The sequence below is a fragment of the Stenella coeruleoalba genome, assembly GCF_951394435.1.
Source record: "Stenella coeruleoalba genome assembly, chromosome: 20".
Lineage (NCBI taxonomy): Eukaryota > Metazoa > Chordata > Mammalia > Artiodactyla > Delphinidae > Stenella > Stenella coeruleoalba.
In genome coordinates this window covers 3,408,992-3,434,879 of record NC_137166.1, presented here as the reverse complement: position 1 = coordinate 3,434,879, position 25,888 = coordinate 3,408,992, and the positions used below count along the sequence as shown (strand labels likewise).

The following is a 25,888-nucleotide window of genomic DNA, read 5'->3' as shown; positions in this document are numbered from 1 at the left end:
CAGATACGTTCCTCCCTTTAGAGTATTTAATATGCTTTCTTTTGAAAACATAAGCCCGACTCAGCCATGGACGGGGCGCCTGGTTCTAGGCTGAAATCCAGACTGGAGAACGGCACATGTTCCTGGGAAGGTGGGGGCATCAGAAACAAGAATTCCACAAAGAGGTGAAAATGAGGGGAAATAAGACTATCCTTGCAATGCCTCCAAAACTGCCTCCAAAACTAGCCTTGGCCACACCTTTTGTTCCAAACAGATCTGCCAGTTCCCCTTGACCTTGACCTGGAGGTAGCACACGTTCATTTTAATCCCAGGAAAAGAGAGCCTTTTCTTTTTCATTTTATTTTTATTTATTTATTTATTTATTTTTGGCTGCGTTGGGTCTTCGTTGCTGCGCACGGGCTTTCTCTAGTTGCGGCGAGCGGGGCTACTCCTCGTTGCGGTGCGCGGGCTTCTCATGGCGGTGGCTTCTCTTGTTGTGGAGCGTGGGCTCTAGGCGCGCGGGCTTCGGTAGCTGTGGCTCGCGGGCTCTAGAGTGCAGGCTCAGTAGTTGTGGCGCACGGACTCAGTTGCTCCCCGGCATGTGGTATCCTCCCAGACCAGGGATCGAACCCTTGTCCCCTGCATTGGCAGGCGGATTCTTAACCATTGCGCCACCAGGGAAGTCCCAAGACAGGCTTCTCTGTGGTAAATGCTGGAGATAACTCTTTCTTTTTCGAAACAAATACAGACCCATCTGGGACGAGACTGTGCACTGCATTCCACTTGCGCTGGCCCTGGCGTCTAAGTCGAGGAGAGTGAAAAGATAAAGTGCACCGATGCATCCATCACCCCTTCATTTGTCTTCCCCACGTGACTTAAAGTCAGCTTAAAAAGCCAAGGGCAAGCGGGATTTGAAGAAAGAAGAGAAAATCTGGTGGACCAGATAAAGCACATCTATTGTAAGCAATGCTGAAATGTTTCCTACTTATTAAGAGAAAATAGTGAATGCTGTGTCATAAACCTTTTCAATAGATTATCCGATTGTTACAAATTTCCTTCATGTAGTCCAAAAAAAGACAGTAGCAAAGGTACAGTTCTCTGAACTCTGCGTGAAACAATTCATGTAAAAAAGAAAAAGATGTAATGGAACCATAAAGTTTCCCCATCAGTTTCCTACGGCTGGGTTAAAAAGCTTGACTGATTGTTTCAAGTACAATGATTACAGACAGTGCAGTATAAAACTCCGGGACCCTAAGTTTTGTTCCGCTTTTGTTGCTTCAAATACAAAAAAAATAATTGTTTTGAAGACATAAATTAGAACCATTCGGACAATCATGCAAGTCAGTCGGGAGTCAGGACCGATTCTTGCCTCTTTAAGATAATCTTAGCATGGTTCCACTTTTCCTTTGGTTCCACAGGTTTACAAGCTTTCTGGTTGAGGGTTATTACACTGTGCTCCCATCCAAGCTGCCTTCCCAACGATGTTTGTTTTTACCCTTAATGATGAAGGTTCCTCAGGCAACTGTGGCATTATTCCCACGTGTAGAGTCGTGGCAGCTACGGAAGCCTGACAGTGCGGGGGCGGGGGCGTGCTGTTCGTAGCTGCTGACAGCAGCACACAGCTCTCAGACACTGCTCGGCACCCGCACGCTACGTGCCTGCCCAATCCCAGGGTCTGGATATTAACTCAAACAGGATGAAAACTCACACGCACTCTCATTTGGGTATAAGATCTGGGCCTTTTTTTTTTTTTAAAGATAGTTCATAAGCCTTAAAAAGTATTCTCTCCAGGGCTTCCCTGGTGGTGCAGTGGTTGAGAGTCCGCCTGCTGATGCAGGGGACACAGGTTCGTGTCCCTTGGTCCGGGAAGATCCCACGTGACGCGGAGTGGCTGGGCCCGTAAGCCATGGCCGTTGAGCCTGCGCGTCCGGAGCCTGTGCTCCGCAATGGGAGAGGCCACAACAGTGAGAGGCCTGCGTACCGCAGGAAAAAAAAAAAAAAAAAAAAAAAAAGTATTCTCTCCAGATTATAAAAGGTTAAAATCGTTTAATAGGAACAATCTCGGACAAGCAGAAATAGCTTTGATTTAAAGCATTATAGCAACGTACAACTGGGAAGGAGTCCACAGGGATGGTCAGGTGGGACAGTCTGTGCCTGTTCTCGAGGCTCTGCATTAGAAAGACGACTGACGGGACACTGTGCCCTCTTGCAAGGCACATGCCACTTCTGAAAACTGTCAGCTTTCCACACGGGCTATGAGAGATCTTATTTACATTTAAAAATAGCTTTTCTTCTTCAGTGTAGCGGAAATGCCCAGAGGCCAGTCACTGAGACCCCTCCCTAACACAGGTGCAGAACAGCTTTGTTGATCTCTGGGTTTGTCCAGTCATTCCGAATGTCATCCAGGTGATTATCAAAATCCACGAGCGCTTCATAGGACCGGCTTTCCAGGAGTGATGCCGAGATCCTCTGGGCCTCTGGCCAGTCTTCACAGTAATCGCTACGAGGTGAAACAGGAGAAATCAGCCTCTTAATGAAAACCGGCGGCTTTTCAATAGAGTAAACAGGAAACCAGCCACATGCAGAGTGGTATAAAGGAAGACAATACTGAACACTAGCAAACACGTACGTTTAAACACATGAAGATGTACGTAAGGAATCTGAAACGTGAAAGAGTCACCCTCCACATGAAATTCTGAAAAAGCTGGAAGTAGATGACTGATTACAAATAAACCGAGCCAAATGCCTGGAAAGAGGGTGTGGCTTGGGGAGGGGTGCCCTGGGGTTGGGGTGGGAAGACCCTCGAGTGACACTCAGGTTGTCCTGACTGCTCGGAAACCCTGTAGGCCTCAGTCCTCCAGGGGTCGAGGAACATGCATGACCTCTGTGTGAGGTCTGCACACTCCTCTGGGGAAGACGCTAACTTAAAAACGCTTTCCTGTGGGAGCTGGGTGCCCGGAATGGCACCAGCACACGTGGCACGTGGGCCATCCCGGGAACAGGGCACTCACTAGTGAGGGTCTCGGCAGCGCCATTTGTTTTCGTGGTGTTCGTACACATGGATTGTGGGTACCACGCAGTCCATCGTGAACTTAGTGTTGTCTACCTGCAACGAGACAAAGGACATGCTCGTGAACAGAGCCAGCACTTCTGCTGCAAGTCCGCAGACCCTTCCTCGTGGCTCTCCCAGGACCAGTGTCAACACTGCCCGTGGCCGAAACCCCACCTCACAGCGCATGACACCACGAGAGCACGGCCCAGGTGCACTGTGTCATACCGGAGAAACACTAAGTACTTTACCGCTTTTTCACAAACGTGAAGCTTCCGAACTTTACTTCTGCCTTCCCTGTTAGAATCCCACCTGAACTGAGGTTTACAGGCTCTTGAGGAGAGCTACTCCCCTCCCTGGCTCCCTCCCCTGCTCCCTCAGCCGTGCCAGCTAACGTAATCCAACAGTTCTCACACTTGAGCGTGCGTGAGAATCATCTGGAAGCTTACTGAAACACAGACTGCTAGGCCCCTAGAATCTGCATTTCTAACAAATTCCCAGGTGGTGGTGGTGGTGCTGGCATGGGGACCCCGCTGTGTGACATGCTGAAGTGGAACGACCCCCACCCCTGGAACTCCGTGCGCCGGGACAGCAGTGGCGTGCGGTTGGGAGCAGACTGCAAAAGGGGGCCACGGTCCGATGAAGTACCCGCAGGAAGGAAAACCGCTGACATCCACAGATAGAGCTCCACGTCAGCAAGAGGACGCTCAGAAGCCACCCGCACACAGAAGACTCCGGAGCGAGCGAGAGCGACTTACCATGATGAGAGCCGTGTCGCTGAAGCCCTCGGCGATTCTGGAGGCCACCTTTTCTGCAACCTGGTTTGGACTGTGAGAGAAGAACCAGCGAGGTTACCGCATTCTAGTTAACGCCGTTCAACACTGTCTGCCTAAGGCAGAGTGGAGAGCAATGATACAGAGACCAAGGGCACCAGTAAGCTGCCCGAGCTTGTTACGCCCGCCCGCTTAAGTAGCTTCTGGGGACTGCGTTCCCCCTGCAGTGACTGGTGAAGATGGGGAATGCTGCGTGGGCCATGTGGGGCCCTTCCCCCACCAGGAAGCCCTGGGAGGGGGTCCTGAGAGGGTGTCTTCTAAATGGAAACGCTCCCTGGACCCCGGGGGAGAGCGCCACCCAGGGCCTGCGACAACGGTGCTGCTGAGAGCTGCCCCAGGCCAGCAGCCTCCAGGGCCCACCTCCTCCATCTTCGCCCTCAGCCGCTGGAATGGGGTCAGTTGCTTTTCCTTTTTTTTAGTTTTAAAAATTCCTAAGCCATTCCAGATCTTCTCAGTGCTCGTGAGCCTTCCCTGGCTGGCTCTGGCCCTGCGCCCACCGCAACCTTGATAAATGGCAACTTTCCACCTTACGTCAATAGGGTGACTTGGAGAGCGGGTCTCACGCGTCCCTGCGCCCCCTCCTCCCGCCCGCAGGCCCATCCACTCTGACCTCCCCCTCGGGGCCTTACTTAGCTCCCTTCCCCCACAACCGGCCCAGCTCTGATGTCAAATCTGAGTCTTTTCCTTTTTAGGACAAGAAAATTAACCGGTTCTGTCCAGCCACGGTCCAACTTCTCTTCTCGCTTTCAACCATATTTCTTCAACCTCTTTAGTAAGCTGACGATCCTGTCCCTGTCGCTCCATTTCCTCACCATGCCGTGCAGGCTGGCGTCTGCACCCTCACCCCGGAGGGCCAGCACCCCGAAGCCTCCCCACCGCCTGCCAGGCTCCCAAGGCCCCGCGGCTGGAATCCGGGGAGGCTGGAGTCCGAGGCGGGCAGGCCGCCTTGTTCCCAGTTTCTCTGGCTGAGGTGACCTCTCCCACTTCTTTCCAGCCCCGCTCCAGGCGCCTCCACTTTGCCTCCTTCATTCTCCCTGCCGCCCGCCCCCTTCAGCCTGTCACCAGAGGCATGCGTTTCTAAAACTGCCTCCTCACCAGTCTCAATTTCCAGGCTCTTCTTAGAAGATAAAAGCCCCCCGTGCTCAGGCTGGCAGACCCAGCCGCTCTCGCCACGGGACCAGCTACCGTTCCCACCCCCGGAGCAACGCTGTGTGCCTTCCATCCCAGGGAACTGTCTGCGCGGCTCCTCCTCACACGCCCCTCCTCCCGCTCAGACCTTTCCCGGTCTGGAATGCCCTTCGGCGCCCACCTCTGCTTACTCGATTCCTTCCATCTTTAATGCCCAGAAAACACCATCCTCTCTGGGACGTCTTGCCAGCTGCCCCAGATGAGGTCCATTAGCCCCCTCTCTGAACACTTAAGCCTTGGTATGCAGTTGTCTTTTTCCGCATCTTTTTCCCCTGCACAACTAGAGTCTCAGCTTTCCGAAGCAGGGACAGAGCCATAAAGAAACACACTACACAATTACGATCGTTTCTTTGTGATTGAGGTGAAAAAAGCTGGTTCAATGCTTTATAAAAATAAGTTTATCTAATTATTCTATTTTCACTTTTAAAATTGAGAATTTATAGAGATGTGTGATTATTTACCTGCAGTATCGTGTTAAGAAAAATGAAACAAAAAAAGTTTCATAGAGAAAGGGCCTCAGGGATTCTTGTCCCTCAGGTCACCCCGGAAGGCCCTCAAAGTGAAGGCAGCGCTTCACAGGAGTCGGCGTAGTGGGACCTGCTGACTCACCCGCCCACTGCGGAGAAGGCGCACCGCGCTCCGAGTCTCTGCGGGTCCTCGCTCACTCACACCTTACGTGCGAAGGGAAACGAAGCCAGCGTTTGCTAAGAGCGTGATCTTCTCCCCAGGAGCATTTGCCACAAAGAAACTGGCAAAATACTATTATCCTGACGTTTATGATTATCACAGTGCTTGGTGACTTTTATTGGGAAGGGGATCGAGAAACATTTGTTATGTTTCATTTCAGGTGCCCCCAAACTCACACTTAACACGTGTTCTTTTGAAAGAACGTAAAACTTACAGTAGTTAGTGAATTGCCGAAGCTTTTCAAAGAGCTACCAACTTCGTTTACCTCTCCTTTGTATTTCACACTTAGCCTCTAACACCGACCCGCTCCACTCCTAATGTCAGACTGTCAGGTCAGTCGGGTCAGTACTTTGTTTCCAACCCGGCCGCGCAAGTCCTTGTTCCTGTGAACAGTCAGCTGCCAAACACGACGACCGGGACCCTGGAGAAGGAAGCCGCTTGCCACTCCCCCTTCCCAACCCACACAAGACTAGGCATCCACCTGTGACTGAGAGCTCACATTTACATCTAAAAGCTCTTTACTGAGCTTCTACCTCAGGCCAAGGCACTGGACCTGGTACTGAAATCTACTCCTCATGAAATGTTTATCATGACGCAAAGCTCCAGCAATTATGAAATGATCAAATAAAACTTGATGGGATAACCTGAAGTTTTTAGGTTACAAACACCTCACAGTTCTTTTAGTTACAAACACCTTATAGTTCTTTTTCTCCGATTAAAACAGTGACTGAATGATCCTTTTTTAAAAAAGGTAATCGCAGGACTAGTAACAGGACCGGCCTCTACTTGGAATCAAACACAAAGTTAATAAGCACGCTGCACGTGGCTTCGCTCTGCCCTCCTCACTACCACTCTCCGAGGGATGAACTCTTTAGCTCCATTTTACAGACAGGACCACTGAGGCCAAAGTGGTGAATCAGTAAGTCACTGAGGACTTGAATGCAAGTCTAACCTGGCTCCAAAGCTTATGCTGTGAGACGATGTGAATCAGCCGATGTTTCTGAAAGAGGAGCAAAATTTTAGCTAGGCGAGGCTGAAGAGAGAAGGGAAGGTTTTCTAGGTAGAAGCAAACGGTACCGAAGAAGGAAGTCAGCGTGATCCCAGCTTCTGAGCTTCCTGGCTGTGTGGCTTTGGTGCAGCGAGCGTCTCTGGCTGGAGTTTCTTCAGCTGAGTGCTCTTGTGGGGATTCGAAAGGATGACACCACGAAAGCCCCAGGCCAGGCACAGTGGTAGTGACTGGAGGTTTACTCCAAACACGCTGAGGGGGTGGATTAGATCCCGGAGTATGGCCGAGGCTCACGGGGTCAGAAGGGATCCAGAGGGTTACCGGACACACTTGTCTCACCGCCCACCACACTCTCTACAGATCTCACCAACGGCTGGTAGGCACTTAGACACTGGCTTCAGTGGGAGAATGAAGACCTCCTGAGCAGAGCAGGTGAAGGACCTGGGAAATTCTAGAAGGTGTGAAGAGCATGAAAGTGGTGTCTGAGCAAGATGATTCTAGGCTGGGCTGCAATGAGGTCCGAACAGAGGCAGGACGATGAAGAGGCCATGAGCCAAGTGAGGCAGCGGAGGGGAGAGCCTGTGCGGGCGCGTCTGGGGGCAGGGGAGGAAGGAAGCCAGCACCATCACCTCTGGCCCGGTCTCCTCTCCTTCCTGCGAGAACAGCTGCGGGACAGGGAAACCTTCCAAGGACAGCTCCCCGCTGCTTACAAAATAGTGAAATGCCTCACAGCCGTCAGGGTGGCCTCACCTGCTGGCGCCCCCTCTGTGTGTGCGCCCCACACTCCTGCCGGTTTCCACCCGGTGTCTGCATCACGCTGTCCCCGCTCCGCACTCTTCCCTCTGCTCTCCACGTCTGCACGTGACAGGACCCTGCCACGCGCAAGCATCCAGTTCAAACGACACCCCTCCCCGGGGGCCCCTCTGGTCACAGCAATGGACTCAATGCCTGCCTGCTACTGCTGGACAGCCCTCTGTACCGCCCTCCTGGCATGGGGCCTGGGGGCCTGCACCACAGGCCTAGGTTTCGGTGCCTTTTGTGTTCAATCCAGCAACTCGAGGGCAAGGTCCAGCTTGGCTCAGCGCAGAGCTTGGCCCAGGACAGGCTCTTTGTGCCCTGCAGCCTCTTTCGTGTAACAAAGACCAAGACTGACACCGGCCATGAACAGGCCATGAATACCCCCAGCTCATCAGGACCCGGGAGGCAGGGGGGCTCAAGAGGAAGGCGTGGTCAACAAGAGATGCACCTGAGAGAGAGCCCGACCGGCAGCGCAGCGGGCGGGAAGAGCGTGGGAGCCAGGCTTCAGAGGGCGCCCCTGCGCCGTGGCCCACACAGAGGCTTTCACAGGAGTCTGCGCCCGTGACCCTGTCTCCCTCTGAGTCCCGACTGGGCCCAGTCCTCTAGGGCAAAACGGCTTCCATCCCTGAAGTGTTTCATCAGCTTACTGTATTATGGCCCTAACGCTGTGAGTCCAGCCTCTTGCCTTTGCTGGGCAAGTGGATGTGACTCCAGGAGACACTTCGGTCTGGGGTCCTTCACCGCGTCCCAGGCTGCCTGGCCACGTGAGGGAAGCGTGTGAGGGCCCCCCGGCTTCTGCCTCTGGCTTTCGGCTGGTCAGGGTGCTGATTCCTCTGGGACTCGGCCTGTGAGGTGCCATCAGGCTGGCTGCTGGCTGTACCCCTCGACCAGAGGGCACTCTATCCTCAGGCCGGACGTCTTGACCCAACCCCCCTCACCCCTTCTGGCAGCGCAGGTCCCAGCTTTTGTCACCAGCTCCAGGTGACTGCACCACCCTCTCCTGAGTTCTCTTACATACCGTTCACAGCTCTGGAAACAACCGCCTTATTAAGTCCTCCACAAATTATCCTAACTACAGGGTGTCAAGTGTTTTTCTGCTGGGACTTTGACGCAGAAATAAAGCAAAGACCTCAGCTTTGCTCATTAGTGAGAATCACAGTCGGTGCAAATAGCCGGATAAAAGAAACCAGAACCTAACATGAAAGAAGCAGCAAACACCGCATTTTCATCAAAGTATCAGACCTTAAGAGCACCACACCTACAAGCTACTCTTTTTTTAACCCCCCAAAAGGGCGGAGTTCTTTCCTAATGCTATGCCCTACATCATTCCCACCTTGGGAATGGGAAGCAAGACACAGCTGAGTGGGGATAGAAACAGAAGGCCCTGGACTGTTGCTTTCATTCTATGAATTCCCTTCAAGCAAAATAAAGAAGATACAGAACAGAACGTTAATATAAATGTTTAGAATTACTAAACGTTTAGAATTACTGTTGTTTGGAATTACCCATACCGCAGTCCCCCGGAATACCATAAACAAGCAAGGAGGGCCCAGAGGGCTTCTAACAGATTTTGCATCCTGAGACCAGAGGTCAAAACGTGTAGCAGAGATCATCTCCCTCACAGCATCATTCTTTCAGACCACAGAGGGGTTTTGCATGGACATACCTGGCATCCTTTACTCGCTCGTTAGCTTGATAATAACCAGCAATCACGTAACTATTATCTTTGCACCATGAATCAATCTGAAAGAAGAACAAAATTTGGGAAGAAAAGGTGAATGATTTTCCCTTAAATATCAAGTCTCAATAAACAGAGGGAACCCCCCCCCCCCCGGATGCTGGGACAAGTCAGCTATAAGCCCTGTATCCTCCTCCCTATAAGAATGAAATGGGGGAGTTCCCTGGTGGCCTAGTGGTGAGGATTCCAGGCTGTCACTGCTGTGGCCCAGGTTCAATCCCTGACTGGGGAACTGATGCAAGCCGAGCAGGACCGCCAAAACAAAACAAAACAAAACAAAAAAACAAGAATGAAATGGGTGTTCAGGGGAAAGAAGGTCACCCCAATTTGCTTTCCACAGTCCACGTGAGGCCAGAGAAAGCAAAGAAGAGCCTGGGCTCCAACTCTCACTGAGGTGGGGTGTCTTCCCACAGAGGAGGACCCTGTAATGACTGGGAAGGGTGGGGCTGGACATGAGGAATGACCTCCTCCCCCAGTCCCAGCAGAAGGCCCCAGTGCAGACATATATTAAATGGGTACAGTGCCGCGGGTGAGGTGAGACCAGAGTTACCCACCTTCTCTGACAATATGAAGCACTGAGGCATTCTGGGGCTTGAATAAGCCTTAAATCAATCCTTCACAGATAAGCAAACTAAAAAGCTCGGAGAGGGTCTAAGTTTGCACAGCCAGCTAGCACAGACAGCCTGGGAATGTAAGTCTGTTTCAAAGCCAACTGCTTTAATACCGTATCTCCATATTCCTAGCAACACACCACGAAAAATCCATCATGCCGGGATGCGGGGTAAACAGGCACGCGCGTGCACGCGCACACCCTTCTCTGTGGCATGTTTTTAAATGGGAGCATGGCAGCGGATTTTTAAAGTTTTTTGTTTTATAATGCCACTCTTCTCTCATCAGATTTAGCATCCTGCAGGTCTAATGCTATTATTAAAAGCAACAAAAGGTCATCCTGCTTTGCCATAACGGAATTTTAATAATACACTGCTGTAAATCCTATCCTCAGTCTGCAAAAGAAGAGATAAAATTGATCCTCGAGTTTTTCAAAGTAACTGGTTAAAAATGTTTTTCTTTTCTTTCTTATTTTTTTCCTTTTTTAAACATAGCTCTACTGCTCTTTTTCTCAAGTTCTGGTTTGGGTCTCCAACAGTCTCCTTTATGACTAAAAGCAGACATTACAGAATGGTTACAGACCAAGGTTCCCTCGCTCACACAAGGATTAGAATAATAATTCTGGCTTCCTAAGAGCTCACAAATTACCACATTTGGCCAAAACCAGGGCTCAGTGAACGAATTAGACGTTTTGGTCATCCACTCAAAAGACGAGAGCCAAGTCTACAAAATATTTATAACGGCTCTTTCACTGTAACTTTGATGCAAATTATTCCACAATTACTTATATTTTGTTTCTATCACCTCTTCAAGGAATGAGTTCTAGAAACTCTCTCTTGCTGCTTACAGCAGCAAATTCTTTCATTTCTTTCTAAATGTATCTCTATGTGGTATCAAAGGGCATAGCCCTGTTCTAAAATTTGGCATTTGGTCCCATTCCCTGAACTCAAACCCATAAGTTAGCCCATCCTTTAGTGTAGCCCTCTCAGTCTTTGTTTCTGATCAAAGACTGGTCTCTTGAGTGTATCCTCACTTGAGGTGACCCTCACCCCTGCCCACTTGGGTGCCCCTCTCCCAGCCCTGTGGTGTGGGCTGTTCTTATAGCCAGAGTCACAACTACAGATGGTATCCCAAGTTTGGCTACTGTCCCGGCTTCCTAATGCCCTTGTAACAAGTCACAAAAACTTAGTGGCTTAATACAACACAAATTTATCTTCCGGGTCAGAAGTCTAAAATGGGTCCGCTGGGCTGATTCCTTCTGGAGGCTCTAGGGGAGAATTCGTTCCTTGCCTTTCCCGACACCTAGGGGTCACCCTAGGTGTGGCTGGTGGCTGTACCACTCTGACCTCTGCTTCTGTCACAACTCTTCTCTCTGACTCTTACCCTGCTGCCTCTTACGAGGACCCTTGTGATGACACTGGGTCCATCAGACAATCTAGGATAATCGCCACGTCTCAAGATCCTTAACTTCATCTCATTTGCAGTCCCTTTTACCACGTAAGGTTACACGTTCACAGGTTCCAAGGATTGAGGTGTGGACATCTTGGGGGGCCATTTTTTGGCCCACCACAGCTACGTTTAATATAAGATAATTATTTTCTGCTGCTGCTATCCTGACCATCCCCAGCAGTAGTCCTTTTTTATGGCCATGCTGCGCCAAGCTCATGGCCATGAGCTTGCGGGATCTCAGTTCCCTGACCAGGGATCAACCCGCGCCACGGCAGTGAAAGCCCAGATTCCTAACCACTACGCCACCAGGGACTCCCACAGCAGTCTTTAGTGAGCAGTCTAAGCTCTCCCAGATCCCTTTCCTGGGCTGAAGGTATCGGTTCAGGACTCAATCCTTAGCAAACACATGGTGGCACCTTATACCTGCACTCAGAGAGCAGAGGGGTCACTTGACATGAAGGATGATTCTTGTGACACACACAATGCACACCTCAACTTACACTTTACCTAACGAGGGGTGAATTCCTGTATGTAAAACTCCAAGGGCCTAACCAAATTCCAGCAGAAAAATAATGTCAGGACCTTGAACTTCTAGTAGAACTCTTTTTAAAAAAATTTTATTTATTTAATTTATTTTTGGCTGCATTGGTTCTTTGTTGCTGTGTGCGGGCTTCCTCTAGTTGCGGGGAGCGGGGCTACTCTTCGTTGCGGTGCGCGGGCTTCTCATTGTGGTGGTTTCTCTTGTTGCGGAGCACGGGCTCTAGGCACGCGGGCTTCAGTAGTTGTGGCTCGCAGGCTCAGTAGTTGTGGCTCGCAGGCTCAGTAATTGTGGCTCGCGGGCTCTAGAGCGCAGGCTTAGTAGCTGGGGCGCACGGGCTTAGTTGCTCTGCGGCATGTGGGATCTTCTCGGACCAGGGCTTGAACCCGTGTCCCCTGCATTAGCAGGCAGATTCTTATCCACTGCGCCACCAGGGAAGCCCTTTTGTTTTGTTTTTGTGTTTTTGGCAATGCCGCATGGCTTGCGGGATCTTAGTTCCCTGACCAGGGATTGAACCTGGGCCCAGGCATTGAAAGCGCTAAGTCCTAACCACTAGACCACCAGGGATCTCCCTAGTAGAACTCTTTGAAGAGGCTGTCCCCAAAGTGAACCAGGCACAGAAGCTCTGGCTTGGCTTTAGAAGCCTTTCAATGATTCAAAAAAGAACGACCAAGTTAAGTCTGGATGCCTGTTGACAGGCACGCACAGCCTGTCCGCAGCTGTCCAGATTCAGACACAAGTGGCCCACAGTTGAGGAATGGCGACTGGCCATCAGAGCCCACAGAGGGGGCATAAACAAGTTTCAGTGGAACCAGACCTCATCGGTGAGAGTGACCCGGCGGGCAGTAAGAGTCAGGGTGTGGGAGGAGGCGAGCCGTGTGGACAGTCGGGAGGGTGGGGGTGGGGCAGGCAGCTCTTGAGGGCCCTCAGAATCCTGAAGTCAGCCCAAACGGCAACTCGCTCCCTCCCAAGTGGGGCCGGACAAGGCAAAAGAACTGAGAAGCTGTCTGACCGCTGTTCTCAACGAATCCGCTTCCATCTTCCTCACCTTGCTGCTAAGATGCCCTACTCCCGCGATGCATCTTGTGAACGATCAAAATGAACAAGTTCAGGACAACACTCTGAAACTCGTCAAGTGACTCTGAACACAGGGTCCAAATCCTGCATTTGCTTATGTAGTTTCTTTTACTTTTCAGAGCGAAAGAAGGAAACTTTCACCTTGGCATAAGTCTGCCACCCTCTGTTCAATGCCCTTTCAGGCTCGTTCCATTCCAGACACATAGGAGAACGACTGAAGGCCCTGGGCCCGACTCATCCGTTCCCAGTTAGACTGCACAAAGAAAGCAGCTTCTCTCAGCAATCTCGCTAACATTTGCACGTATGAGGCACCTTGCAATTTTCAAAGCGCCAGCGCCCACCTCAGGTGGCTATGTAACAGCCATGAAGTAGGCGAGGCAGGGAGCTGATAAGAGCCACCCCCAGCAGGGCGCTGCTCCCGTGTTTGCCACTTACAAGCCTCCCTGTCTGCAGCAATGAGCAGGCCCTGGCTTCTAAAAGTACAGGGCTTGTTAGTTTCACGAGAAGAAAAGCTCCTTCTCAAGTCGGCTGCTGATCCTCCTCTGGCAGGAGAGGAGCTGCCTCCAAGGAGGAAAAGCTCTGGAGGTAAATGGCATGGGGACAGAGGGTGAAGGTCAAGGGCAAGAACTGAAAGGAGAACCCAGGGCTGCCAGCTCCCTCTCCCAGGCCAGCACGTTTATGTTCTGGAGAGAAAAAGGGGCAGGAGGAAGCAGGGGGCTGAGCCAAAAGCCAGAGGGGCAGCAGCCTGTGCAGATGAGTAGAGAAGGCACGTGTGGAGGCAGCAGAAAGAATTCTAGACCCAAGTCACGGTGACTAGACCAACCGGCAAAGAAGGAAGTCCTGGAGCAGAATGTAATGCAGAGCAGCTCCACGGCACCAGGAAGCCACCGAGCGGGGAAAAGGGCAAAGAGGGCTTAGGGAGACAGCAGGTTTATGCTCATTTCCCTACTGACATTTTATGGATTTTTGCTTTTAGAAATAATTCCATCACTACCTACGTCAAAGGGTTATAAGGATAAATTAACAGGCATAAGTACTTTAAAAAAAAAATAGAAAGCACCCAGAAATGCAAGGATTTTTTTTAATGGAAAATTATAATGAAAAGCCTTGCAAAGGAATCTGAGGCTGCCCTTAGATGGACTGCATATCAAGTCAGTCTTCCCACTTATCAAAAATAACTCGATACGAAACTCCCTGAATAGAAACAAGCTGCGAGAATGAGGCCTCGTTTATACAGTTTTATGGAGTTACACGCTTTATTAAAACTGCATCTTCTATAGCTGATAAACCATGGCTCCATACACTGAGATTTTTACTGCCTTCAGGTTATAAAGTTGCTAAGTCACAAGCTGAATGATATAAACTTAAATATCTTAATTGTAATACAAAATTTGTGGATGGACTCAAATTGCAAATTTTCCTTTATAACTTTATTTTGAAAGTTATTTAATTTGTACTCAGTTGACATCTTTCTCGTATTTTTCAAATTCTGAGTCTATGATTCAAAGTTTTGATCAATAGAAGAAAAGTAAGCACAAACCACCACTGCTTGGCAAGGATAAAACTTTGGCTGTTAGTTTCTACTGTTTGAAAAGAAGCTAAGCGCAGAGAATCTAGTTTGCACTTAATTTTGCCGGACAGCAGACACAAACACTGAAGGGCACATTTGGGGACATGCTGGAAGGCGAGTCTGGAGTGCAGCGTGCAGCGATGCAGGGGGAACAGGGTCAGAACAAGGCCTCAAGCAGTGCCCCTTAACAAGCTGTGGCAGTGGGCCTGCCTTAAGAGTCAAGGTCCCCTCTGGGCATCTTCCCTCCCCAGGTAAACAGTGGACACAGCCCTAATCCTTGGGGAAAATTCACGTAAAGGCGACTCCGAATGCAGCTGCTTACAGTTGGTATATTTAATTCGTTCAAGTATTGCATTTATATCTTGTAATAGGAACGTAACCCTTTAACTCTGTAGAGCTTACTTAAGGATGAAAAGAATTAATCCTATTTTGACAATTCCAAGTGAGGCTCAGGTTTGCCTTTAAGATGCTCTTTATTTCTGATAGGATTTTCTAGGGATAAAGCAACACACCTTTTCCTCCTACCCACCCTGGCTCCACCTTGGTTAGTCTGCTGACTTCCCTTCTTCCACCCACCCCGCAGAAGCTGGAGTCCCTCAGGTTTCTGTCCATGGCTCTCTACTCATTGCATATAGTCCCAGCCAATAGGACCTGCTCTCATGGTTTCAAAAGTCATTGGGAAGCTACTGGTCCCCCATCTACGTCTCCAGCCCACCCATCTTCGGAGTTTCAGACCCATTTTTCAGCCGTCAACACTAGGTCATTTCCCCTCAATGAATGGTGCCACTGTCCTTCTGGTGCTTAAGTCAGAAATAGAGGTGTGTCACCCTTGCTTCCTTTTCCCTATGTCCCCACACGATTAGTCACTGAATGCTGTGGATTCTCCCTCCTGGCTCTCTCTGGTCTGTCTCCTCTGCTTCCACAGTGCACTTAGTTTAGGCCACCTCTCTGCCTCTAGTATTATATATACTCCCGTTTCCAACATCCTCTTTGCTGCAGGCTGGGGCGATCACTCCAAGACACAAATGTGACCATGCAACTCTCCTCCAGTGGCTTCCCTGTCCTCATGATGGAGCCCAAACTCCGCTGTGTGATCTGCAAGGTCCTCTACAATGAAATCTGTCCACTGCTCACCTCTCTCCATGCCAGGTCGCTTTATACTCTACACTCTAGCTCCTCCCGAAATACCCCTCCCCCCATTTTCTCCCGGTCTTTGCACAAGCTACTCCCTCTGCCTTGAGCGGTTTTCCTGCATCCCCTGAAGGAAGGCTGGGTTACGTGAACCTTCCCCACTTTCTGCTCAACTCCTCATACGGCACTTATGCTTCGCTACTGTACTTGTCCGCTTGGTACAAGTTCAACTGCGAAGCAGGTGCAGTGTTTGATCCATAGGCATATCCCTCCCCCAGCACAGGCCTGACACCACTGGACAACTGAATAATCCTGCATTGATGCTACTGGTTGATCTAGTTCCCGAAAGGGAATGCACTTCACGTATCTAATCGCCGCGCAATTCCCTTGATAACAAAATAATCAAGACAGGTGGTTGAGAAGACTTGAAGTAACAGACACATGCACACCCTAGGGATGTATTGGTACTGACAAGCTATTTCTTCAGGAGCTAAAATGGTTGATTTTATAAATATCATTTACTTCTTATCTATCTCCTGCCCCAAGATGATATGAAGAAATTCAGACAATGACTCAGTTTAAAAGGCATTCAAAGATGTGCCCAGTAAGCTTAGGCGAGGACCGTTTGTCTAAAGATACTTTCTGCTCGCCAAGACTTTACATGGGGGTCATAATTAGGTAAATTACAAAATGGATTCATTTTACTTGTTGGGAGGTATAGAGAAAGGACTTCTAGCTACACCTTCTCAAACTTAACTAGTTTTTGCATAATCAACTAATTTTTTTTAGTATCATAGTTTATATGTATATGAAAAACTGCACCTCAAGCCAGGCAAGTCTGAGTCTACAGTTTATTTTTCCCTAAGGTTTCAACTCAAATTTATCGGTGGTCTTTTTTCCTTTATGGGACACCATACCTCAACAAGCACTGCCTAGGATTCAATGACCAGCCAGTCTATCCCTATGCCACATCTTTTCTCACTGTACTTCAATAGACCGACCAGTCGTGAGCAGACCCACAGAAGTGTGCGGGCTGGAAGGTATGTCTGCTCCGGCTTTTAAATTCCACAAACCTGCCATCTGCGGGTTTTAGCTTTTAAAACCACGGGTGCATTCTAGATGTCACTAAGGAGGACAGACGAGCTTCCCTTACAAAGCGCTCAGGCGCATTCTCGGGCCGCAGTGCCCGTGAGGCCAACGCTGCCTCTAAACGTGCCTCCACCCTCGGGGTCCGGGGCACTAACGTCGGAAGAACCGCAGCCTTTACACCCACGGCAGACACGGATCCGGCCCCGCGAAGGTGCGCAAAAGCCAAACCGCAGTGTCAAAACTTCTCGTGACTCAAAATCCCAAATACAAACGCTGTCAAATCATCGCTCAGTTAACGACGGCTTGTTTCTATAAAGGATACCGGTGTGAGAAAATTAATGCATTATGCGTCGCCTAAAGCGTCTAAAAACACCCAGGACGGTTAAGATCGCTCCTGCGGCCGCTGCCACTACGAGCTGCCATCTGCGGGGCCTTGCTAAGTGCAGGCAAAGGCCTATGCGCCCTCGCGGGTCGTGCGTTCGTGGTCACGGCTACCTCGGGGGTGGGTCTAGACTCCGGCTGGACCACTGGGAGCTTCCAGCTGGGACTGCTCGGAAGCTGATCGCCAGGCGGTCTCCTGCCCTGCTGATTCCGTGGCAGGACCCTTCCCGCGCTTACCAGGGTGAGGGCCACCTCCAGCATGGGGGCGAGGGCCAGGGTGCCGTGGAAGAGGGGTATACAGTCCACGAAGAGGGTGTGGTGGGCACCCGGGCCGCCCAGAGGAAGGTGCTCCTTGCGCGGCTTCTGCTTCTCGGCCACCAGCAGTCCGTTGACGGCGCAGTGCGGGTACTTGGCGCCGTGCAGCACCATCTTGCAGTAGGCCTGGGTGGTCAGCTTCACCCCGGGCATGCTGAGCCCGGGAGGGCCCCGGAGGCCCGGCGCCGGCCGAGGCCTGGATCCGCTGCCCGGCCGTGCGGCGCCTCGGGGGAGAAGTGGGACGAGGCGGCGGCTGCCTGGCGCGGCCCCGCGGCTGGCGAAGGCCTCCACAGGCCAGGCCCCGCTCGGGCTCGGCTCCTCTCGACGCCGGCTTCCCCCCGGGAGAGACCGATGGGCTCACGTCAGTCTCCCCTCGCGCCTCTCGCCGGGCGCCGCCGAAAAGCTGTCTCCCAGCGGCCGCCGGAAAGCAGCCCGGCCCTGCGTTTTACGACGTTCGCGGCGCCCCCCGACTTCCGGTCCTGTGACCTCCTGTGCGGTCGGGCGCGGGGTGGGGTCCTCCTCGATCCCGTGGTGCTCCGCGGCGCGGCCTCGCTCTCTTCCGGTCGTGAGTACCCGGGGCGTAGAGGGCGGTCGTTGGCTGGCAAGGTGAGCAGCGGCTGGCCGGCGGCAGGTGAGGCGGCCGGCGACCGGTCTGCGTCGCGAGGCTGGTGAGGGTCGGGCGCAGGGAGCCGCCGGGCCTGCGTGCGCGCCGCGCGGCGCCAGCAGGAACCGGCGCTGGGCCTCCGGTCCCGGTGACATTGAGGCCGGCCGGCGGGGGCTCCGGGCTCCGGAGCTGCCCGGTGGCGGTCTCTGTGCCTCCCAGAAGCATCGGCCGGTCCTTGCCTGCGCTGCCGCGGCCGCGGGCTGGCTTCGGCTCTGACCTTGGAGCGTCCGCTGGCCGCGGGCGCGCACCCTAGGGCAGGTCGCTTTGCGGGCTCCCGGCCACCCCTTCAGACGGTGCTGCGCCACTGCCCCGGGTGTAACGGGGTCAGGGGCAGGCGTTCGGCGTCCGCCCACGCGCGGGCCAGGCAGGTGGAGAAAACAAGGGAAACGGGAACGAGTTCAGCCCTGATTGTCATGCTTCTGCCCGTAATGGGTATTTTCTGAATGCGTTTGGCATCCTTTTCGTCATCGGTGGGGTCCCCTGAAACGTCCAGTTTTAAGGGAGGGGGAGGTAGGGGAGCTAGGCATGATTCAGTGAAGGCCCAGGTGAGAGGGGGGTCATCCAGGTCATTCGTTGTCCTGCAGGGTTTGGAAGTGGCCCAGGGCCCTGTTTGCAGCCTTTCTCCCGGGTTTCCCCTTCCTGTCTTGTGCACACATTAGGTCTTAAACCAAATAATGAATGCAGTGCGTGCCACCGTCCCTTTGAACTGTTGACTTTTTTTCTCTGAACAGTGGAGCCCATCATAGCACATTCTAGCTTTTCCAGAGTCTCCTTTAAAAATATTTTTCTCTTTGCTTTGTAAGAAAGCTAATGTTTAAAAGACAAAAGCAGAGAAACGATATGCAAAATAACCCAAAAACCCAGTTTTCTCCGAATTGCCTTAAGTGCATACATATGGTGCTTGGTTTATAATGAAGCTCCGTTAAGACGTGCTGACTGCTGAGAAAAAAAAATCTCATCCTAGGTTAGTTTGTGAATTCAGAGTCAGTAATGAAGAAGGGATCAGTTATGTTAGGGGGGAGAAGAAGAGAAAAGAATTGCATTGACTTCCAAAATGCATTGGGGCAAAAAGGAATCATTCCTAATAGGTGTTTACGCTTATTCATAGGGAAGGTACGTTTTTGTCTTTCAGAATGTTGGCTACCAGAGTATTTAGCCTAATTGGCAAGCGAGCAATTTCCACTTCGGTGTGTGTACGGGCACACGGTAAGTGTAACTTTTCTTTTTGCTCTGCTCTGTTTAAGGCCCTGTGCTGGAGTTTCAAACACAGAGGGCTGAGATGGCTAAGATCCTGATCACGCTGTTGAGGAACTTGAGGGGAGGTATAAATATGTTAATGGGGCATACTTCTAGATTAGAGAGTTATTTATGAATCATATTGAATTCTGGTCTGAGTCTTTGTTTAGACTGGTATTTTCCCCCTTTTCCTTCCCTTCCCATATTTTCAGGTTCAAGTTCAAGTTCCACCCCTTTTAAGAGATCCCCACTATACCTGACTTTAACACTCTCTCCCTCCGACAAAACTCCCAGCCACTTACCTTGAACACGGTTTACATTATTGGGACAATGGAAGGGAAGGAGCTTGGAGTTCTTCGCCTGAACTGGGTTCAATCTCATTTCTACCTTGGACTAGTTACTCAAGTTTAGGAATCTGTTTTCTCACCTGAAATATATGTAAACAGCTTAGTGCAGTGCCTGGCACATAGCGAGGTTAGTTTTGCATTTATCAAGCATCTCCTTTGTACTTGTTACTGTCAGGCACTTAGAATAAAAGAATATGAGATATGAAATCATTCCCCAAGGATGTTTGCAGTCTGGAGAGGGAAGATACATGAAGGCAGCGTTTCAGTAAGAGATGGACCCTGAGGAGGAACATTTAGCCTGGCCTCTGGGGTACAGGGGAGGCTTCTAGAGGAGAGGCCTTGCTCTGCTGAAGGGCTAGTAGGTTTAACCTCACAGCATTCCAGTCGGAGGGAGAACAAGCAGAAGGAGGAAATGCAAGTCAGCATGGCAGGTTGTGTTACTGAGGGGTCGAGGGCAAGGCTTGAGTGGTGGGTGATAAAGTCAGAGAGCAAGGCTTATGTATCCAGGGGCTCAAAAGCTGTTGCCTGAGTTGCTTTGTGTGTGAATTTTTCCCTAAAATTGTGTCCTTTAATTGGCAGTACTGTTGTCTTACGTTTCTCTATATTGCTGGTATTGCTCAGGGTGACACGATGGACATAGACTCTAAAACAGATCATATTTGTAAGAGTATTATTGAAATATGTAATTTAAATGACTAGGTAATGAAAAAATTAGTTGTTTAGTTAATACACGCAGAAAGAAGCACTCCTTCACTAAAAGCCTGGCAAGTCACGTAGGACAGAAGTTACATTTTGTTCCCATTTTGGTTTTGCTACTGTATTTCCTTAGCTTTTAGTCTGTTTGCTCAGTTTAGTTGGTAGTATAATTTACAGAAAGGAAAATGTATCTTTTCCAGGTGTTACGTTTCTATGGATTTAGGTACACTCACACAGTTGTGTAACAATGACCTCTGTCAGGACATACAATACTTCCGTCACCCCCAGGAGTTCTTTCATGTCCCTTTGGTCGTTCGGATCTTCTGTAAGAAGTCAGCTCAAACCGCCCTCGGTGGCACTGGCCGTGACTTATTCTTAGGGTATTGCGTTAGGCAGAGGAGGTCGGATCTAGTCAGTCCCTTCTTGAAGCCCCTGCTGGCTTCTTGTGCCTGGAGTACGAACAGCGCCCAGCCTCTCTGGTCTCGTCATGTCAGACCCAGAGCGGCAGAGAGCAGCCCACACCAGCCCTTCCTGTGGGCTCAGGCTCCCAGCCCGCACGGGCGTTCTGTTCCCCAGATGCCCCGCGCGGGCCCGTCGTGCCTCAGCTCCACAGGTGTGGACGGTTGCTTCTTTCGAATCATCACCCTCCGTGCAGGTGTTATTTTAGAACAGCCTTTCCTGACCACCTGTCCTGCCTTACCTTGCTTTGTGCTTCCTTAGAGACTGTGGATTTGGGGTAGTTAGAGTGTCGTCTGCTTCTAGAGCGCCAGCTTTGGAGGCCAGGGACCTTACCGGGCTTGTTCATTGCCGCGTCTCCAGCACACGGTAGGCAGGTGGAGAGAACTGCAGTCCATTAGACAAGTCTCGTCCTTTAATTTTAGAGTTTTAGTTGTACAAGTCGCACACGAATACATGAACCGGTTCTCCACATAAAATAGCACAGTCTGGAGCGCCATTGGTAGCCCTTGTGGGAAGTTCGGATATTTGTGTGGTGACACGTCTGATTGAGAGGGGAGCTTAGATTCACCAGATTGCCTCAGCAGAGGCTCCCCAAAATCCATCCAGTTTGAGGATACACATGCTAAAACATGCACTAGAATGCAACGTCTTTGCTTTTCTCTCTTTAACAGGAATGCTTGGTGTGTGAACCTTTACGTGTCTCTGCTCCGCACTCCCCTCCCCGCCCCCACTTACTGGGGACCAGGCCCAAACTGCTGAAGAGCCCTTGGCAGCCCTGAGAGCACGAATTGGCCATTCTTGTTCTAGAAAGTGCAATTTCATGCTTAGAGTGCTTGAAGGTTATGAGCATTTACGTCTTTATAACAGCTTTATTGAGATGGAATTTACATAACACATTCCCCCACTAAAGGGTGCACTTGAGTCGTTTTTTAGTTCATTCACTGAGTTGTGCCATTATCACGCAGTCAATTGTAGAACATTCTCATGACCCCGGTTAACATCTATTTTTAATAACTCATGTGTAACCTGAGTGCTTTGTACTCCACTCATCATTTTGAGAGTTTTTAAATTGGAAGGTAATTCTAGCCATTTTCATCTCACATCCTTTTGGGATAAGGTCGGGTATAAATATGTAAGTACGCTAGGCATTTGCAAGTCACAGATACGCACCTAGAGAAACTTTACTGCTTTAAGACTCAAGGTTTTATTTCACTACTGTTAACGTGTTTGGGAGATTTTAATCATTGGGACTAAGCTAAATAGAGGTGAAGCATTTTTGCAGGACTTCATACCTCTAAATCAGTTTGGAACACAACATTTTCTTGCAGATGTAGGGTAGAATTAAACACAGCTTTTTGCAGAGGGAAAATCCTAAATAAAATTGAAGCTATTCCTTTTTTTCCCTGCTGTCTGAACTTTTTTCCTCTCTACTGGAAGAATACATGGGGACACACCCACGTGAAGGCACTAAAATTTCTCACTTTTTGAGCAGAATCCTCATTTTTGTTCTCTCCTCTTTCCACTGATAACAGCTTGGGTTTAACTTGCCAGGGGTTTTGTGTGTTTAGTTACACATACCTGTGAGTATCTACATGTAACTTAGCTTTTTAAAAAGAAAACATAACCCTGATAGTGTTCTGTGACTTGGCGGGTACACAGTTGTCTTTCCATTTTGGGCACATGGATCTCTGTCATTCATTGTACTGTTGTAACTTGTTTCCTGCCATGCATGTACCACTGGTTCCCTTCCTCTGCTTGCCTTTTTCTTTTTTTTCCAGATCTCTCATTTCCCAACATGCTCTGTAGTTTATTGTTTGATTCCCACTTCTAGCACGTTGACACTGGTAGGCAGGAATGTTTGCGTTGTTCACTGATCACCCCAGGTTGGAGCCACGCTTGGCATACAGTAGGTGCTTGGTGAACCGTTGTTGAACAGGCCAAATGGCTCCATGATGGCGTGTTTCTAAGGAGCACAGCTTCTTAGTGCGTCCTTGGTTGGACACAGGTTGTTTGGTACTTTGCTGTAATAAGCAGGGGTGCAGTAACCAGCTTTTCATACATCTTTCTTTCTGAACTTTGAACCTTGTTTCTTTCATGAGTTTTTTTTTTTGTTTTTTGCGGTACGCGGGCCTCTCACTGCTGTGGCCTCTCCCGCTGCGGAGCACAGGCTCCGGACGCGCAGGCTCAGCGGCCATGGCTCACGGGCCCAGCCGCTCCGCGGCATGTGGGATCTTCCCAGACTGGGGCACGAACCTGTGTCCCCTGCATCGGCAGGCGGACTCTCAACCACTGCGCCACCAGGGAAGCCCTTTTCATGAGTTGTATATTGTTTTTGTTCTTCCCTATTAGTTGGAGTCCCTTGCAGAAGGGCCTTCACTTAGTCCGGTCTGCAGTCCAGTCCAGGGAACCTGAGCGCCCCCTCTGAGCTCTACATGAACACTGGTCGTTGCTGGAAGTGCCGCCTTGTTAGCGAGGCCCCTGGCAGGTTTTTGTTTTGCTGTGATGAAGAGCGCTGCTGTTACCCATCTGCCAGCCTCACTGTGCCGTCTGGGCCCCTCGGGACAGGCCTGCTCCCTGTTGCACATGACAGTCCTGTGGCTATTTGGAATGGTGGCCACAGCCCCTGGGGTAACTGAAGTTTTCAGGGTGCACATACACGTACTTACTTTGGTTTTTAGAAGCACCGCCCTGTTTGTAACTCTGAACCCATGTGAATTTTCAAATATTTATCCCATGCATGTTTTAGGAAGTGTTGTGAAGAGTGAAGACTATGCTCTCCCGAATTACGTCGACCGGCGTGACTACCCCTTGCCCGATGTGGCCCACGTCAGGAGCCTTTCTGCCAGCCAGAAGGCCTTGAAGGAGAAGGAGAAGGCCTCCTGGAGCAGCCTCTCCATCGATGAGAAAGTGGAATGTGGGTATTGAAGGGAAGCAAGGGCAGCTTGCGTTGGCCGAGAATTCTGGTCCTGGGCTGCTGCCCAGAGCGCAGCGTGCTGGGGAGGGTGGGTTCCTGTGGCTCTGTGGGGCTGTCCAGGGCCCAGGCCCCTTTGTCCAGGCTTGTTGGCTCCAGCGCCCCCGGGGAGGAGCAGGAACAAGGATGCAGGGCTCTGCGGAGGGCTTAGCGTATGAGAGTAGCTTCTCGGGGCCTCCCTGGGTGGGACTGGGTTGGCTGTAAATTATTGATGGAAGATCAGCGAAATTTCGCTGTCAGGTAGGAAAGAGGCATGAAAGTATTATGGGCTTAAACAGACCCTTAAACCTTAATCTAAAGGAGAAGGAATTTCACTGCCTTTTTGTGCCCAGAGTAAACTCCATGACTTCATGCATCTCCTTCCTTCCCCCTTACGTGTGCGTGGGTGCGTCCGGGCCTCAGGCCTGTGTCGTGTTCCTAGCTGTATGTTTGCCGCCCCCGTGTTGTGGGGAGGAGTGATGGAGCCCCGCGCTGCGGAGGGGCTGTCGGTCCCCATGGCCCTCTGCGCCTGCAGCGCTGTCCTTTCTGTCCCCAGTGTACCGCCTCAAGTTCAAGGAGAGCTTCGCAGAAATGAACAGGAGCACAAACGAGTGGAAGACGGTTGTGGGCGCCGCCATGTTCTTCATCGGCTTCACTGGTCTCATCCTCATCTGGGAGAAGCTGTACGGTGAGTGGCGGGGAGAGAAGGGGCCGTGTACCCGGAACGGCTCCATCTTTCGGTGCCCAAGAGTGGGCCATGGGGCCTCCACACAGAATCGGCGCTTCCGTCCTGGGCTCCATCCCCAGCTTGTGTACCGGGTTTGAGAGACTGGCTCGCGTGAACAGAAGTGGCGTAAGCAGAGTCTGCTTTATTCTGAGCGGGCCACACTCAGTCACGAACGGCTTCCTTTGTGCGGCCCGCCACGTATCCAGTAGTGCTTTCTCTGCTCGCCAGTCAGTTGTCAGAAGAAGGAGTAGCGGAGGTTAGCTCAAGGAGAAGGGAACGTTTACGCGTCAAGGGCTGCTTCTGCCGTCGGGGACTGCAGCTCAGTAACCAGAGTTCTGGGTCTTCGGACCTAGCAGTTTCCGCCCGGCCAGCGTTGCGCTGCCTGTGTGCTTGTTCTGGTGCTGCCTGTCCTGCGTTCTCTCTGTCCAGCCGAGCAGGTATCTTCCCATGCTGAGCAGGTGTGATCCTGTGTTTGTGGCCTGCCTGTGGATGCGGGTCGGTGACAGACCTGTCTGACCCTCTGCTCTTCCCCCGCGTCACCTTTCGTTCTGTTTGTGCTCTGTGCTTGCCTGTAGACCCATTGTCTGTATCCTGGAGAGAGGACGCTCTGCTTTTAGCTTAAGTATTTTATTGCTTGCTTTTACAAACGAAGGAATAATTTGGAAATACTGAGTTGTCAGTGCCCAGGATTCGAAATCCGTGTGTTCGCCTGTGTGTGGCTGTCAAGTGGCAGATGACTGTGCTGCTCGGGTTGCCAGTGAGATGGGGGAAGGCCTCCCCCGTGTAGCACGTTGGCTTGGAAACGCCTGGTCAGGACAGCGTTGCCTCACGAAGTTGTTTTGGACTGCAGTGTACGGCCCCGTCCCGCACACCTTCGAGGAGGAGTGGGTGGCCAAGCAGACCAAGAGGATGCTCGACATGAAGGTGGCCCCGATCCAGGGCTTCTCAGCCAAGTGGGACTACGACAGGAGCGAGTGGAAGAAGTGAGGGCCGCGTTCGCACGCCGGAGCCCCCCGTCACCTCCCTGCAGCTCCGCACGTTTACGGGAGCGTTCCTTCCCAGTACCAGTGCTAATAAACGAGCAGTTTACGTGGCGTCCTCGTGGCTGCTTCTTTGATGATAACTGAAGGAAGTGAAAGCGTCGTTTGAAACACAGTAAGTTTCTCCCAGGTGTCCGTATTAAGTACACTTTGGGTATAAAAGAACTGGCAAAAATAAGTTTTATTAGGGAATAGCACATAAAAACTAAAAATATACAGTGCTGTGGCATGGGATGTTTTGACAAGAGATTTTTATGAGAGTGAAATCCCCATCGCAGGAGCCAGACTGACAGACCTCACCGTGGTCGCTTTTCTCCTGGGACTGTGTCTCC

At 50.9% G+C, this 25,888-nt stretch overlaps 2 protein-coding genes across 3 annotated transcripts; one reads left to right on the top strand and one right to left on the bottom strand.

Moving 5' to 3' along the window:
• Positions 1-2,002: 2,002 nt before the first annotated feature.
• Positions 2,003-17,726, bottom strand: EMC8 (ER membrane protein complex subunit 8). Its single transcript, XM_079907918.1, has 5 exons — positions 17,360-17,726; positions 9,207-9,283; positions 3,787-3,856; positions 2,991-3,085; positions 2,003-2,479 (listed from the first exon to the last, which is right to left on the bottom strand). Exons 1-5 carry the CDS (start codon positions 17,588-17,590, stop codon positions 2,320-2,322), a joined length of 633 nt encoding a protein of 210 aa, XP_079764044.1. The 5' UTR covers positions 17,591-17,726; the 3' UTR covers positions 2,003-2,319.
• A 228-nt stretch (positions 17,727-17,954) lies between these two features.
• COX4I1 (cytochrome c oxidase subunit 4I1) lies at positions 17,955-25,631 on the top strand. 2 transcript variants are annotated; one of them, XM_079907905.1, is made up of 5 exons: positions 17,955-18,068; positions 19,234-19,307; positions 23,586-23,753; positions 24,346-24,477; positions 25,367-25,631. In XM_079907905.1, the coding sequence occupies exons 2-5, from the start codon at positions 19,235-19,237 to the stop codon at positions 25,501-25,503; spliced, it is 510 nt and encodes a 169-aa protein (XP_079764031.1). In that variant the 5' UTR covers positions 17,955-18,068; position 19,234; the 3' UTR covers positions 25,504-25,631. The 2 variants fall into 2 exon arrangements, with proteins under 2 accessions (XP_079764031.1, XP_079764030.1); XM_079907904.1 differs by having other exon boundaries at positions 17,966-18,043.
• Positions 25,632-25,888: the final 257 nt, after the last annotated feature.

What these genes read in the sequence shown, in the direction of transcription:
- EMC8 (XM_079907918.1), bottom strand. Translation starts at nt 17,590, where the DNA reads ATGCCCGGGGTGAAGCTGACCACCCAGGCCTACTGCAAGATGGTGCTG. An exon ending in TGGAGGTGGCCCTCACCCTG is followed by an intron (nt 9,284 to 17,359) that starts GTAAGCGCGGGA and finishes TTCTTCTTTCAG; the next exon opens with ATTGATTCATGGTGCAAAGA. An exon ending in GCGACACGGCTCTCATCATG is followed by an intron (nt 3,086 to 3,786) that starts GTAAGTCGCTCT and finishes GTCTCGTTGCAG; the next exon opens with GTAGACAACACTAAGTTCAC.
- COX4I1 (XM_079907905.1), top strand. Translation starts at nt 19,235, where the DNA reads ATGTTGGCTACCAGAGTATTTAGCCTAATTGGCAAGCGAGCAATTTCC. An exon ending in GGTGTGTGTACGGGCACACG is followed by an intron (nt 19,308 to 23,585) that starts GTAAGTGTAACT and finishes TGCATGTTTTAG; the next exon opens with GAAGTGTTGTGAAGAGTGAA. An exon ending in CATCTGGGAGAAGCTGTACG is followed by an intron (nt 24,478 to 25,366) that starts GTGAGTGGCGGG and finishes TTTGGACTGCAG; the next exon opens with TGTACGGCCCCGTCCCGCAC.